Source organism: Lissotriton helveticus, chromosome 7, assembly GCF_964261635.1.
Source record: "Lissotriton helveticus chromosome 7, aLisHel1.1, whole genome shotgun sequence".
NCBI lineage: Eukaryota > Metazoa > Chordata > Amphibia > Caudata > Salamandridae > Lissotriton > Lissotriton helveticus.
The window spans coordinates 1,599,095,944-1,599,112,584 of NC_136068.1; the positions used below are offsets into that span (position 1 = coordinate 1,599,095,944).

At 48.7% G+C, this 16,641-nt stretch overlaps 1 protein-coding gene across 2 annotated transcripts in view; it reads left to right on the top strand.

The window, feature by feature from the left end:
* The window catches only part of POLD1 (DNA polymerase delta 1, catalytic subunit), a 493,173-nt gene that overhangs the window by 187,101 nt on the left and 289,431 nt on the right, over positions 1 to 16,641 (top strand). For both annotated transcript variants that reach the window (XM_078655207.1, XM_078655208.1), the window contains exons 18-20: positions 1,355 to 1,450; positions 3,726 to 3,863; positions 3,993 to 4,168. In XM_078655207.1, coding sequence (XP_078511333.1) covers positions 1,355 to 1,450; positions 3,726 to 3,863; positions 3,993 to 4,168 — 410 coding nt within the window. The remainder of the gene's footprint in view (positions 1 to 1,354; positions 1,451 to 3,725; positions 3,864 to 3,992; positions 4,169 to 16,641) is intronic.

Below are 16,641 nucleotides of genomic sequence, written 5' to 3' on the forward strand. Positions count from 1 at the left end.
AACACTCTTTTTAGGAGACTCACTCAGGCTGCAGTGGAGCACGGGACTCCTGTATGCCTTTGTAACCCTGCCACTCCTGCCCTGAGTTCTGAAGATGATCAGAACCACCGGGCCCAAGTCATCCTAGTGGTTGCAGATTGGGCCAGGAGAGTGTGGCACCCGTGCCTTTTGGGCATAAACATCAGTCCCCTGATCAGGCTACCGCTTCAGAATCATTTTCTGTCGCAGCAGCAGGGCAGGGGAAGCTGTGCAATCTACACCTCCATGGGTGCTGATTGAGTGGTGGCAGTTGACTTCATTCGTTCCACCTCCTGAGTTTGTGGATGTCATCCTTGGGGTCAGGCGTCCCTTTGCAAAATCTATTTACACAGGTCGCCAGGATAAATTTGAGATCTGGTGTGGAATTCACAACACAGACCCCTTGCAAGCCAAACAGCTGGATGTCTTGTTGTTTGTATTATCTTTGGCCCAGCCGAGGTGAAAAATCCTCAGCATTAAGGTGTGTTATGCATTGGCCAAGAAACCGTCTCCTGAAGGCCTGAGGGTCATTGTAATAGAACCAAGGCCGCTACCACTGCCTTTGCATACATAGTGCCTGTCCTTGACATCTGTCAGGCCACGTCATGGGTGTCGGTGCACACATTCACAAGTACTACTGCCTTGACAGCCAAGCAAGGGCACTTTGTCCGTTCGGTCCGGCAAAGATTTATTTTGGCCTGTATCCACTCTACTGCTTTGGCTTTTATTTTAAAGGTGAGGAATCGGCGGTTAGAAGTATCTATCTGAAGGACAAGTTACTTGGATTCTGGAACAATCTTCCTAGTGCATACAATCTAACCGTAGATTCTCTTGCCCCTCCCCCGCCCCCAACCTCCACTTTCCCCTACCATGGTCTGTGGAGTGGCTTCTTTTAAACATCTAAAAGGGGCCTAAATTAGAGAGCGACTCACTGGTGCCTTCAATTGTTTTGTGTTCTGAGGGCCCAAAAGAGTCAGTCAAGAATTGACATTGGCAATCAGTGGTGCAACCTATTTGAGACTCCTCTCTGTTACTTTCGGGGCGGGACGAGGTCAGCCTGGAGCCATACCAACGTGCAGGAGTCTGGCGCCTGGGAAATATTCTAAAGTTGAGGAATCTGCAGTTGGGAGTATCCTTCAAAAGGAGTGTTACAAAAAGTATGTACCTTTTCTTATATAGTCAGTGCCATGTATTGGTCCCTTTCTGTGGTGTATTGGCCTCATGCCATGTAGTGCATCAAGCTCATTCAATGATTTATATGGATTTTGTTTGAACTCTATATGGAGTTCCTTCTGTACCCTGCACTGATGTCTGTTCATGTTGTCCCTTCACTTAGAGTGTTACTGGTTTTGGCCGCCAGATGATTGAAAAGACCAAGCAGCTTGTGGAGTCAAAGTACACGCTGGCCAATGGGTATGCAGCAGATGCCAAGGTAAGTCATCGCATAAGTGGGAGAAGATACACTTGTTGCATCAGTTTTTCAGGTGTAGGTGCCCCACAGTAGACGGTGATCAGAGATGTGTGCAGTGATCTTTAATTCTGGACACACTCCAGCAAGACATCCTGGTTTGCTGCACTGAAGGAACTCTATGTTTGGGTCTTGCCTAAAGACTGCTTTTGCCGTTTAGCGAGGGCTATTATCATGACACAATGTACACACAACACATAGATGGATACCAACAAACATAAAGAACAGGCCTTTTGGACAACCACTTTGTTATTGTCTACTGGTATTCAGCTGTCTTTAGACATTGGCTTAATTGGTTATCTGTTAGCGTTGAAAGAACCATCACCGTTCTTTAGCGCACTCCGCCACCCCAGTTCAGACATGGCCATATGCAAATCAGTCTGACCCTGTGCCTCATGGGAACAGTCCAGCCCGAACTGCCAAGCCATGTCTTCCCTGGACCGGAATCAAGCTTCCCAGGACCGGTTTCTGGCGTTACAGCCGTCTTCAGCCGGGCTTGCTTGACTCCAGTGGCAAAGTGAGCAAGGGACTCACGTCTGAGCATACCCTGCCAACTTAGGGCGAACAAAGAAAAACCAAAGGTGGTGATGGACGGAGCGTTGACAATACAAACACTAACCCTCAGTCAACTGATCTGGGTTTAATCCATCACCGTTCTTTAGCTCACTCCGCCACCCCAGTTCAGACATGGCCATATGCAAATCAGTCTGACCCTGTGCCTCATGGGAACAGTCTAGCCCGAACTGCCAAGCCATGTCTTCCCTGGACCGGAATCAAGCTTCCCAGGACCGGTTTCTGGCATTACAGCCGTCTTCAGCCGGGCTTGCTTGACTCCAGTGGCAAAGTGAGCAAAGGACTCACGTCTGAGCATACCCTGCCAACTTAGGGCGAACAAAGAAAAACCAAAGGTGGTGATGGACAGAGCATTGACAATACAAACACTCACCCCCAGTCAAGCAAGCCCGGCTGAAGAAGGCTGTAATGCCAGAAACCGGTCCTGGGAAGCTTGATTCCGGTCCAGGGAAGACATGGCTTGGCAGTTCGGGCTGGACTGTTCCCATGAGGCACAGAGTCAGACTGATTTGCATATGGCCATGTCTGAACTGGGGTGGCGGAGTGAGCTAAAGAACGGTGATGGATTAAACCCAGATCAGTTGACTGGGGGTGAGTGTTTGTATTGTCAACGCTCCGTCCATCACCACCTTTGGTTTTTCTTTATTCGCTCTAAGTTGGCAGGGTATGCTCAGACGTGAGTCCCTTGCTCACTTTGCCACTGGAGTCAAGCAAGCCCGGCTGAAGACGGCTGTAATGCCAGATACCGGTCCTGGGAAGCTTGATTCCGGTCCAGGGAAGACATGGCTTGGCAGTTCGGGCTGGACTGTTCCCATGAGGCACAGAGTCAGACTGATTTGCATATGGCCATGTCTGAACTGGGGTGGCGGAGTGAGCTAAAGAACGGTGATGGATTAAACCCAGATCAGTTGACTGGGGGTGAGTGTTTGTATTGTCAACGCTCCGTCAATCACCACCTTTGGTTTTTCTTTTCATCTGTTAGCGTTGGCATTGGCCAATATCTTGCCGATATAAACTCACAAAAAAGTAGTTTCACACAAACTATTTAAAAAACAAAACGTTTTTAATTGAATTGACTGAGGGCTTCTGCAACATTGAACTCATCCTGTTACCTTTATCACAAACCCCTACCCTCTGCTTATCTGGTGCTCCCTGGTGCTTCCCGCCACACCCTGTGATTTCTTTTTATTTCTGTAGTAGTACTGGGGTGCTAACTTCAACTGTTTTGCTTCAGTGTGTTTTCATCTTTTTTAATTATTACTTTTCTGATGTATGATGCCCATTGGCTTTGTCGAAATGCTAAAGTAAATAGGCAAAATGGCCACAGGTACAACATGATGCATGCGTCTCATCTTGGGATTCGATACATCTTTCTCCGTTCAAGGGCAAATTTTCATGCCTATCAAAATTGTCTGGTAAGAGAATATTGGTATGCCTTGAACTATTAGTTACCTGTTTGTGCTCCTGTTCGGTCTTCCTTTGCATTCCTTTATTCATATTGGGTTGCGTGTCATTGTGTGTCAACCCATAGCAGCCTGTGTGAGATTTTCCCAGCTATAGCTTTATAGCAGCAGCAAAGAGGGTGTTCAGGATCTCAGTTGTTGCCGTCATATAATTTACTTGTGAGAGAGAGCAGCATTTACTCTCTACTCCTTTTTCTGAGCAGGTAATTTATGGAGACACAGACTCTGTGATGTGTAAAATGGGCGTGCAGACCGTGCAGGAGGCTATGAAGATAGGACGTGAGGCAGCTGAGTGGGTGTCCAGTCACTTCATCCCGCCTATCAAGCTAGAGTTTGAAAAGGTTTGTACTTCATCTGCTGCTGTGTGATGACTTCTCTTCCTTATTTCTCTTCGAGCAGTTGTCTTGACTGGATGAAGGTGGCAAGATGCTGGTCATCAATCCCCATTGTCTTGTGATTCTTGCCTATAGGTGTACTTTCCTTACCTGCTCATCAACAAGAAGCGTTACGCTGGCTTGTACTTCTCCTCCAGCTCCGATACCCATGACAAGATGGACTGCAAGGGCATTGAGACCGTCAGGAGGGACAATTGCCCTCTGGTGGCCAATCTCATCAACACCAGCCTACAGAAACTCCTGATTGACAGGTGATGATAAGAGGGAGTTGCTAAGGGACTGTTTAGGGTGGTTCCCCTACATCAGAGTTCTAATTGACTGTTGATCATCTTGGGGGTGGAGGACAGGTTGTCCTTATTAATACCATGCTCCAGGAAAAGTTAATTTGACCAGTATTCAAGAGATGAAGCTAGTTTTGACGAGGCGATCAGTATTGGTAGGGCTGGTTGGAGCTTCATCAATATGGGTTTGCAAAATCTGTTGCTCGATGAGTACCTGTAGAACATTGTATCTTTTATATACCAGCTCCATGAGTATTAGACAACCAGTATTAATTTTATAGCAAGAACATACTGTTTCACTTGCTGTATACGGTTACACTATGTTGTGGCTGGGCTCCAAATTGCATCTTTTTTGTTAAAAACATAAATAGTGGTATCAACCATAGGGTTGTAGCATCCAGTACTTGAAGAGATATTTGAATGCCAGGATGGACAAACTAAGTTGGCTACACTTGCTGGATGACGAGCGGCAGTTACACCCGTAGGTGATGCAGTTTAAAATTTACACTTTTGCACTTCACATTTGGCCAACAGGCTCTCTGTCTGAGACTTATTCCGGCTAGAGTGGAGCATGGGACTTCTATATGCCTTCTCGCCACGTCCTGTCCTGTCCGAGTGCTGAAGAAGATTAGGAATTACTAGGCCACAATCATCTTACTGGTTCTGGATTGGGCCAGATTATGATGCCTGGAACTTCTAAGCATGAGCATCTGTCCGCCGATGAGGCTGCTGCTTTGGAGGACCTTCTGTCGTAGAAGTGGGGCAGGGTCTTGCACCCAGGTCTGTGCAATCTGCACCTCTATGTACGGAGGTTGAGCAGTGGCAATTGATTTCCTTTTATACTCCTTCCGCAGTCCTCAATGTAGGCAGGGGCCCCTCCACAAGTTTGTGGCTTTGTGTGGCAACTGTTAGATGGCCCCACTGCATTCTTGTTTGTTTTATCGTTTGCCCAGCAAGGACTGAAATGGGCTCTGTTAAAGGTTACTTGTTGGGCTTGTAATCCTTTTTATGTTTTCTTGGACTAGAGTCCTTATTCACATCACCTCTTTTGATTAGATTTCTAAAAGGTTTTCAATATATGTCTTCCCAAACCTTTAATAATGCCACCGTGAGGCTTACATTTGTTTCTTACACTCCTATTGTGTACCCCTATTGAGCCAATGCATAGGTGTGCTTTACACATCTGCTCTGTGAAAACTGTATTTCAGGTCTCAATTATGTCAGCTAGTTTGCATGTGTGAGGTTCAGGCCCTCTTGGTCCAGCTTCCTCATACAATCTATTTTCCAAACAAACTGGTGTTGAGAACACATGCATTTGTGACAAAGGTAGTAATACCTTTTCATGTCAGACAAGCTATAGCGCTTCGGACATTCTTTGCATCACTTCACTCTTCGAAAGGGCAGAAGAGACTGCATGGAGATGATCCTAAAAGAGCACTCTAGTACTACGTTGATTGTACCAGATATCATCGGGTGGACGATTAGCTTCTTGTGAGATTCCCAGAACCAAAGAAAGGCAAGGTGGTACAGAAGCAGACCATCTCAAGATGGATAACTCTCTGTATTAAGATCTGCTATGCGTTGGCCAAGACACAGCCTCTAGAAGATATGACATTCAGGACTGCCGGGATGGGCATTTTGCCTGTTTGGTTCTACAGGACTTTTTGATCTGAGCCATTTCACAGTCCCACCACCTTGGGAGGTACTATTTTGGTATCTATCCACAAGACGAGCTATCTGCATTTAGAAGTATCCATCAGAAGATCAAGTTATTTACCTTTTGGTAACTCTCTTTCTGGTGGATACTTTATCTAACCACACATTTCTCACCACCCTCCTACCTCCCTGCTCTGTGGAATGGTATATTTTCCCTCTCAAAAGGGTCCAGTTCACGAAACTTCAAACTGCTTGGCCTTCAGAAACAGGAAGATCCTTTTGCTGTGAAGCTGGGCAGCTTCAGCGAGATGGACCCACTCTTATTATTATTCATAAGTATTTATAGAGCACCGGCACCTAGGCCGTCAGAAATCGACTCCTAGAAAAGGCCTATTCACAAGAAACCACAACAGTAGCTAGATGAAATGCAGATGCTTATCATCTGTGCACAGGCAAGATCTTCACCTTGGAAAAGACTGCCTAAGTAGCGCAGGATTCTTTTCAAAGATGTTCCACCTACGGACACTTCACCGCCTCCACTGCTCACCACAAGGTAAATGGACACGGCCGTTACCCTGTTCCTCCTGCAATTCCATCTGCCATCATCCACCTCCCCCTTTGCCTCTACTTCTTCCACCACCTCCCCCTCACATCCTATGACTTGCCCCCAGGAGTCACTAGAGTCAACATCTGACACAGGCGACCCTAGACCCTGCTCTCTAGGAGATTACTTTGACGCCCCAGGTCACATGCATCCCAGCAATGATCCTTGATTATGATGTGGATCTTCAGGGGAGACCCAGATATTTACCACCTCCCCGTTAAGGCTTCCCTGCCAGAATAAAACATGGCATAGTACGGTATTATCCAATATACGACTGCTTATGATAAGGTGCAAGTGCATGCCACCCCAGAGGATGACAACCTTTTGGTCAAGATGCTTTTTAAAACAGAGTTCTCTCCAATGTCTACCTATGTGCAGGGAAGTGGGTTTCTGTTGCAATACCACCTCCCCCACTTTTTGCCTGGCTTTTGATGCAACATTGACTGTGGAGTATTGAGTCCCTGCTAATCAGGTTCTCACTGCTCTTTCCCTAAACCCATACGACAATTGGCATCCTTTTAGCACACATGTAAGTCCCTAGTAAAAGGTACCCCTGGGACTTAGGGCCTGGTGGCTACAGGTGGTCCCTCAGGACTGCAGCCCAAATTGAACCACCTTGGACCCCTCTCAAGGCACACTGCCACTGCAGCCTGCGTGTCTTGGTGCAGGTAAAACTGAAGAGCCAACATAACACGCATCCCTGTCTGCCATGCCCATAGACTCTCCATGAGATATAGGTAAGAAGCCTCTCTAGCAGGCCTTAGGCCTAAGACAGGGTGCATTATATCTCCTGTGAGGGCATATCTGCTCCTACAATATCCTTGACGATTTTTGGATATTGTAAATGACTAGGGAAGCCATAGTAAGTACATGGGCTGGACACACGTCATTACGAGTTCCCCAGCTTCTTGATGGCTTTAATGAAATATGAGATGTTTGGTAACAAACATCTCTGCATAATAAATTGATTCCAGAGCCAGATGTATTAAAAGCGCACCCAGAGGACCCCTTAGAGGGGTCCCCTCAAACCTACCAATCCTTAGTGTGGTCACGACTGCCCTGGGCCAGCCTGTTACCATCAGACAGTGTTGTGGCCTCATGGGGAGAGTGCCTGCTCACTCAGAGGCAACTTTGTTGTTCACACCTCAACCTGGTCATAAAGAGCCATCCTTGTGTGGGGAGCTTCAAATGCCTTGCCACCTTTGAGACCCCTGCCTCGCCGGTTAGAGGGAGCAGGTCCCCTTCCTGTCCTCATCCCCTTTCTGGCAGAAGGACAGGCGGGAAAACATAGAATGAATAGAAGGTGTGCCCCTCTCTGCCAACTCCTCCCCTCAGGTGCTGGAGGCGAGGTGAAGTAATCTTTTCAGTGCCCACCACCTTGAAGATGGTGGAACTCCTCCAATCAGTATAAGTGATATGCCCACCTCCCACGTGGGGTGAGCATTGGGGGGGTGTTGTCACCCCTAAGGCAAGTAGCCCATTGTCGACTACCTGGCACTCCCTTTAAATGACCCTAAAGGTAGTATTAAGGTGCCCCCCCATCCCGCCCTTTAGTCCTGAGCTATAGTTCCTGACGACCTAAGAAGAGCCGGACACTACAGTGTTGCACCAGCAGAAAAGGCTGCAGAAACCGACTGACTTGGCCCCAGCCCGTCTGCAGCCCTCAACGATCAACGTCAAAAGACGACCCATCCTGCAGTCTAGCAACCTCAAAACCCTGAAGCAACTGACTGCCTTCAATAAAGATCAAGACTCCCAAGAACCACAGACCTGTTCACCAAGCAACCATCTTTAAAGTAAGGACTCTGTGAACTGAAAAACTGCCAAGTATGCCCCGGTTCCACCTCAGCACCCGATGCCTCCGGACCGTGTCCAAGTGGCCCAGGTCTCAGTACGGTTTCTCAGTGCTCCAGAGCCCGGCACCCCTGTGAGCGACCTCTCCTGAACTCCTCAAGGTCACCTGCAGCCTTTGCATGGCGACCCACCCCCTCCAACCGCAATTTGCTCTGGTAAGCTGCTTCCGATGCCTAAAGACACCCCTGCACCCATCCGCCCTGGGCCTTGGTGAAGAATACCAACGGTGTCTCTACGTCCAGAGCATTGCAACTTACTTCTGCAGGTGTTGGTTCCCTTCGACTGGCCTGAGCCTACAGACTTTTTCCGATTTTGGCTTTCTCCATTGCTTTGCATTGGGCACCCGATGCTGTGTTGGCACCCTGCACCCGGCCACCCCTATGCCACTGGTGGTGTAGTATTGGTGCTGCCTTGGGCCCCGTTTGGTGCTTCTTCAACCCCTGGAGAGGCGGCCCCCCTCTCCCTGCTACTCACCTGTAAGCAGCCTCTGATTGATTGCCCCATCCGACCTCGAACATGCACCTGGCTGCCCCTGTTCCGCTGGTGGTGACCTGCTGGCGCTGAACTGAACCTTGCGCAATACTTAACTTCCGAAGACTGGTCTTGTAAGTCAATGTTATCCCTACGTATGCTGAATGTTTTCTTCCTTCCATGGGTTAGCATTGGAAAGTCTGAAAATTGCACTGTCCATTTTTGAAACTGAAAAGTATTTCTGTTGACAAATGTATTTACCAATTACTAAATTCTGTGGTTCTACGAAATAAATATAACCAAGTATTATTTTTATAAATTGGTCTTGGATTTATTCATTGAGTTTGTCTCTCATCTCTCATACACTTTGTGTACAACAAATCTGGGGATCCACTGGACTCTGCACACTATTCTTCATTTAGGTATAGTATATAAAGAGCAGGCTTCCTACTATATGCTTAAGGGATGATAAAATCTACTCTTGAGTTCTTCAAGGAGTCAGTGAAATCCCAGGTGGTAACTAGGACTGAAAAAAAGTTCAAGCTGACACCTTAAGACCAACTTTACAACAGAGGTCACGTCCCACCAGGCTCCCTGATCGTTTCCACTGCCCGGAAAAGAGCAGTAACCCAGGTCATGGCTGACTCCCCTCCTTCTGACAAAGATAGCAAGTGTATTGATGCTGCAGGCAAGGGAGTAGTGGTAGGTGCTGCCACACTAGCACATAGCCAACTCAGTTGGCCTCCTTGCCTGTTATAAGAAGGCTCAGTGGGAAGAGATGGAGGGCCTCCTCCAACATCTCCATGACTAATATCGCAAGAGGGTGGAGGAAATAGTGGAAGAGGGGAACGCCATTTCCAACACTACCATCAGATGTTCCTTGGATTCAGCCAATACGGCAGCCTGATGAGTAAACGCCTCAGTTTTGCGACACTTCTGGCTTTGTATATCCAGCTTCAAGTTGGAGGTGTAGCAACATCTTATCAACCTGCTCTTTGAGGGAGATCACCTGTTCAGACTGCAGGTTGATAATACACTGAACAAATAAACCAAGGCCACCAACACTGCTAAGCCTATGGGTGCCCTTCAAGTTCCTTTCGACAGGGGCTCCTTTCAGAAGCAAGCAGCCAAGATCTGGGTCCAAAGCCACTTCTCCAGAGCCATCCAACTCCTACCAGCGTCAGCACCAGGGTTGTCACCAACAGGATGACCGGAGTTGCACACTGGGCTCCTTTAAACGGAACAGCTCCAAAGTCTGCGACAGATGCACTGACAGTAAGGGAGCCACTACCTCTAAAAACGAACTTACCTTGTATCTCCCCCCCTGCCCCCCCCTCATCACACCACACCTGTTAGGGTGAAACATCAGAGGGTTCTTTCCCGTTGGGAGGAGATCACCACAGATCGTTGGGTCCTATCATCACTGAGCTTGGCTGCTGTCTGGACCTCGTTTCAACCCCACCAAACATTCCAACCCACACCCTCAGCCTAGAAAGTTCACATTACTACACATGGAGGTTTAGGCGCTCCTATTTAAGGGAACCATCGAGCGAGTGCCCCTTCAGTTTAAGGGCAAAGATGTCTACTCCTTATACTTCCTCATTCCGAAGAACGAGGGCTACCTTAGCCAATGACTTATCTCCGGTCTCTCAACAGATGCATCCTGTCGAACATTTGCACGTTATCACCCTACAGTATGTTACCCCCCTAATGCGGTAAGGCAACTTAGTTGCAACGCAAGACCTGAAGAACGCCTACTTTCACATCCCAATTCTTCTGGCTCATCTGCTCTACGTGCACTTGATGGTAAAAGTTTACATTTTCAATTCAATGTCCTATCCTTCAGAGTCACCATGACCCAAAGGATTTTCATCAGCAGTCTAGCAGTTGTAGCCACCCACCTGTGGAGGGAGGAACTTGTGTCTTCTCCTACCTAGATGACTGGCTGATCAAGAGCACAAGCAGACATGACTGCCTACCTCACACTCAGGCTGCAATTACCTTCCCACTCAGCCTGCAATTACCCTCCCACTCAGCCTGGGGGAGTTACAGTGAACACCATCAAGTCACACTTGGAGCCACTCCAAATTGAGCCATTTCTATGGGCATTCCTAAATGCAGCTCTGAGCCAAGTTTACCCCATTACTCAGAGTAGAGGCATTCTCACAGCTTCTTCCTCTTTTTCAGCCACTTTGTCTACTCACAGTTTGCACGGTTATGCGCCTCTTCGGAATGATGGCCTTGTGCACCTCCTCAGAATGATGGCCTTGTGCGTTATCATAGGGCCTCATGCACAACTAACTCCATATGCACCCTCTTCAGAAGTGCTTTCGGGATAAATGGTCACAAGCTGAGGGTCCCTTAGATCTAGTGTTGATGGGACCAGCGCCCATCACGTTCTGCAGTCATGGAATAGCAACAGTTAGTTGCGGGCAAGGCCTTTTGCAGACCCAGTTCAGCAGTTGACCATCACCACAGACTCCTCTTTAGCCAGCTGAGGAGTGCATCTCAGCGACCTGACAGTCCAGGGTCTGTGGCCACCTCATTAACTGGGTCTCCATAACAACCACTCATTCATCTAGACAAAACACTGTCCAAGAAATGTGGGGCAAGATGGTTGTGGTGCACACACACAACTTTGGCAGTGCTCTGTGGATGGTTCAATCAAGAATCTTAGCATACTCTTTTCCTCTTCTCCCACTTCTACTGTACATGCTTTGGAAGCTGAGACACTCATCCCGCACCTCCATCCTGGTGGCTCAAATGTGGGTCAGACAATCATGGTTTTCAAACCTTCTAGAGATGACCATCACCCCTTAGGAGAAGCTCACCATCAGTCTCACACACAAATGTCAGACAGTCAGACCCTATGAAGCCCAAGCTGTGAATGTGGGTCCTGAGCTCCTAGAGTTCAGTGACCTTGCCCTACCTCAAGGGTGCATGGACATACTCAGGGAAGCCCATAGACTCATTACACACACCTGCTTAGCTGCTAAGTGGTAGAGGTTTGGACACTATTGTACTCCAAACCACATAAACCCTCTTATACCTACGGTATAAGACATCTGCTACCTTCTACATCATGGTTAGCCTACACATCAATTCGGCTTCACCTAGCTGCTATTGCTGAATACATGCAGAACAGGGAACACTCCTCACTCCTCAAATGGATTGTTATTAAAGCTTTCATGTAAGGCCTAAAACGTGTCATCTCACAGAGGGTTCTTCCTGCCCCTGTCTAGATTCTCAATATTGTCCTCACAAAACCTATGGGCCCCCCATTTGAGCCACTGCATTCTTGCCCTATGCAGTTCTTTTCCTCTAAGGATGCCTTCCTTGTAGACATAACATCCCTTGGACGTATTAGTTAACTACAGACACTCATATTGCGGGAACCATTTATCCAGGTCCACAATGACTGTGGTTCTTGGAACTAATCTTGAATACTTACTTAAGGTGCTTTCCCCATTCCACCTTAACCAAACAGTCGTGCTCCCATTCTTCTTTCGCGACCTAACTCTGTAGCTGATAGAGCATTTACCACTTGATGTCAAGCGTGCTCTCCTGTATTATTTAGATAGCACCAATACTTTCTTAAGATACAGCTGCATTTTGTTGTCTTCTCACAGCCTCATAAATGTCTTGCCATTTCTAAGGCAGGGGTTGCCAGTTGTATTATTAAATATATCTGTTGGAAAACGAGGCAGCATCTGTGAGACCTGCACAAATAACATGACTACATTTGTCCTTCACTGGGAACCAAACACCCATTTGTAGCGCCTGACTCTCCGAGGGTAGCGTTGCAGAGCAGTCTGAGGCTTACTCAAGGGAGGTGGTGTGGGCGAGTAATCGCCATTTGCAAGTGCGCAGAAATAACACTCAATAATTGATTGTCCAGTCTGTACTTTGCTTTATAAAAGTGCGAGTACATTTATTAAACACAAACACTACTCAATACTATGCACCAATTTACAAATATACATAAGCTGTTGGAATTACTTTGTGACATTGCATAACATCTCCACCCGGGAGGGGTTTAGTACCACCACTCCCATGTATGCACATCATCTTGCCCCCAATGCAGTTAGTGGATCTTAACCTGGAGCAAGGGCCCTGCGTAGGCACCATCCCAGTGGCGACTCACCCCAGTACTTCAACCAGCATTTAAGATAGGTAACCCTGCCTTGTTGACACATGACCCTGACTGAGCATCTCCTACTGACCATACAGTATGCACCTCTACATCTTAAGTGCTAACAGTCTGGGTTCTTCACCTAAATGCAGCAGCAAGAATACATGTTTACGCACACTTTAGAATGACCATACTCATAACATTTGGATTTCATTAGCGATGCATTGCAATTACAGCCCCTAAAGGCATCACAGATGATCACAGGATTAAGTAAATACAGTCAGACACACTAGCAGGAGTGTCTAGCCACTTAAATCCACTTTGCTTATGACCTCACCTTACAAACTGAGAAATTCAGTCCCTCCAAAACAAATAACTATTAGTAAATGCATTTCAATGTCATTACACCATTTCACCACCAGGGGATGCCCTTTTAGAGACATCTCCTACTCAGCCCTTCAATCTTTGATGCACTTCTCAATGAACCCCCAGCTGTAGAACAAAAGTTCCAGCCTAGGAGGTGATGCAATCTTCGCAAGAGCGTTGAGGGGTTATTCTTTTTAAAGCCTCAAAAAACTTATGCTTTGTGCTGGGGCCGAGACTGCACTTCTCCAGCAGCTCCCCCTAACACCTATTCACACTCAAGGGTGACCACCAAAACGCCAAAAACGATCCATTCCCCATGCCTTGCAAGGCATTATGGGGGCTTCAAGCTCCTGCTGCTGAATAACAGATGAGCGGCTCTCCCACTGTGCCGGGGAGAGCCACGCTGGAGCTTCGCCGCTTTCTGGGGCCTTGGTGGGGGGCCCGGTCCCACCCGGATCCCCAGGTAAGCACAGACGGCTCGGGGAGCCCACCCCCGGCCGCTCCTCCTCTTTTCTGGGGCCCGGTCCCACCCGGGCCCCTCGCACCACCAAAGGTCTTCCCTTGCGGGCTCCGGTCTCACCCGGGACCCCCGCTGTCCTCCTCTGTTGGAGGGCAGCTTGGGGAGCCCCCCAGCTGCCCCCACCGGCTCCCTGATCGGCCAGCACTCTTCCGTGCTGACGCGGGAGCCGGCCGATCCATTCTGGTCTGCCTGCTCTGGCGGGCAGACGCCAGGACTCTCGCAGTCCTCGCGGGAGTGTGGCGGCACTCCCCCGGCCGCCTCCTCTTCGCCGGGGCCCGGGGTGGGGCCCCGGGCCACCGGACATCTTCGGGAGGGCGCGACGGCACTCCCCCCACCCTTCCCGCCCCCACCATCCTGGCACTTCGGGGGATGGGGACAGGCCCCGCCTCCCGTCTTCGCGGGGGCGCAACGGCGCCTCGTGCCCCCGCCTCCTCACACGGGTCCCTCCTCCCGCACTGCTTCATGGGGAGCGCAACGGCGCTCCCCGGTGCAGGTTTCAGCGGGGGCCAGGGTGGGCTCCTGGCACCACGCGGGCAGCTTCACGGGGTGCGCGACGGCGCACCCCGGCTTTACTTCTTTGGGGGGGGGGCAGCCCCCAGGACCTGACCCACCCCAGGGGCATTTCGGCAACGGAGCCCCACGCGCTTTGTCGTCTGTCTTCTTAGGGGTCAAAGGTCACCTACCTTCCGAAGGCCATATCTCAGAACCTGGGGGTCCAATCTGCCCCATTTTCGCGTCTTCTCGCTCCTGGTGGCGTCCCCCAGCCACTGGGAGCACTCTCCTTTGCTTTCCAGGTCTCCAAGAGGGTGCATTCTGCAGGGAGCGGTCTTCTCTGGCTCCCTGCACCAGCCTTTCGCCTGGCTCTCCTCCTGGGCCTCTCTTCTCCTTGCGCAGAGGCCACTGCTTCTGAGCACCGGTCCTGGGATCTTATTCTGACGCTGTTAGGGCCCTGGGGGGCAGTCAGGGGGTACCTCCTTCCAACTGCCCAGACTCCAGCACCTTTCGCCTCCGCAGACCACACCCCAGAGAGAGCTTCTCTTCCTGTGCAAGTGCTTTTTAAAAGTTGAGTAGGGGGCTGGCAGGAAGTCTCTGTGTGTCCTATCAAACAGCGACACATCACTTCCCTGTCCCTGCTCCCTCCTTCTTGTCCAGCCTCTGGGTTTGTGCAAAATGGCTTTGCCCAGTGTCTCTGGCCACATGGCCTCTGAAACCCACTGCCTTCACGTGGTTCAGCTTGGTGCCTGGCACTCAGCGACAGCAGTTGATGGATTGCTTGTAGCTCCACCTATCTTTTCTCCTTGGAGGGAAGATCTTCGCTCTGGGAAGAAAGGTCATTAATCTAACCTGCTAGGGCCAGACCCCAGCCAGGGACTCCGAGAAATATGACATTTCTGGACGACCCAAAAGCAGTACAAATATGACTTTGGACTCGGCAGAATATTCATTTTCACATCCGCTACAATGGACTTTAGTGCGTGTCTGGAATCTGTAGGCCTTGTGGAAGTCGTTTTAGCCATGGGCCCCACATCCTCATAGGGGAATAATGAAGTGAACACACAGTAAAACACACTGACTTTCCCTGGCATGTTCCTTCCCAGGGTATAAAGCCTATTCCATGTCACCACCCGATTCTGCATAAGTCCTGCCACACCATTCACTCAGTAGCTGCTCCTGGACTGCGCCCGCTAGGAATCTCCCCTGCGCAGCCCCTACACGTGTGCACACGCATGTACACGCCCGTGTCTGCATGTAACCAGCACGGTGTCCCATACTCCAGCTGCTGCGCAGCGGCCTAGTCAAGCCAGGGCTACACCAGTAAAATCTCCATGCAGTCTCCTTCATTATGAGTTCACTGTGGGTGAGTCCCAGATTATGAGGCTCCCCCACAGTAAAAGCTCAACAATTAGGTGATCAAAAAGCGAAAAATCTGGGCGGCCCATATTGTCAGAACAACCTTCTAACAGTATCCAAATCTGTTACAATTAAGCCAAAAGAACCCTATCTTCCCACCCAAGGCAACAGTCCTCCCGCATGCATGGAGCCACTGTGGCACACACATTCTCAAAAGCATTGTATGAAAATTCTTGTCAGTCATCAGGCTAGAGTTGGTCAAATTGTCCTTAGGACGAGTTCAGTTTCAGACCTCTGCACCCTCCACTAGCTAGCCACCGCCTAGGAGAATTCTGCTTTATAGTCAATGCGTAGCATGTATATCTACAGCTGTACATCTTATACATCGATTGTTACTTACCCTGTAAGTATCTGTTTGTTTCATGTAAGGCTGTAGATTCAAATGTGCCCACCCTTCTCCTAGATAGCCAGTATTTCCTAACGAAATCTTCCACCTTCACACTTTTTTTTGTTCTACACCCATAGGCACTGTTCTATCCTACTCACTACTCCATGCCTAGTGTCCTACTTGTGCGAAAACAATCTATCAATGGAGTCTGTGCCCATGCGCATTTACAACCAAAGTAGGCGTCACAGAGACCTTGTGACTCTAAAAGTACTTTTTCAAAGAAAAACAAGTTCCAAGACGGCAGGAGTATACTGGGCATGTGAATCTACAGCACTAAATGCAACCAACAGATGCTTACAGAGTAAGTAACATAGTCCTTATATATTAACAAAAATACTAATGTTTTAGCAGCTACATTTTTATTTGCATATACAATTTTCTAGCCGAAGTTCCAGAAAAACAATGCTAATTTCAAAATGTTATGTTTGGCTTTCCTTCATGTAAATAGGTGATAGGTTCCTGTGTACACCTTGGAATGATTCATCTTTTACTGAGATATCTATTATTCAGCTCACCAAATAAATTCTTTGTGCTTGATTTT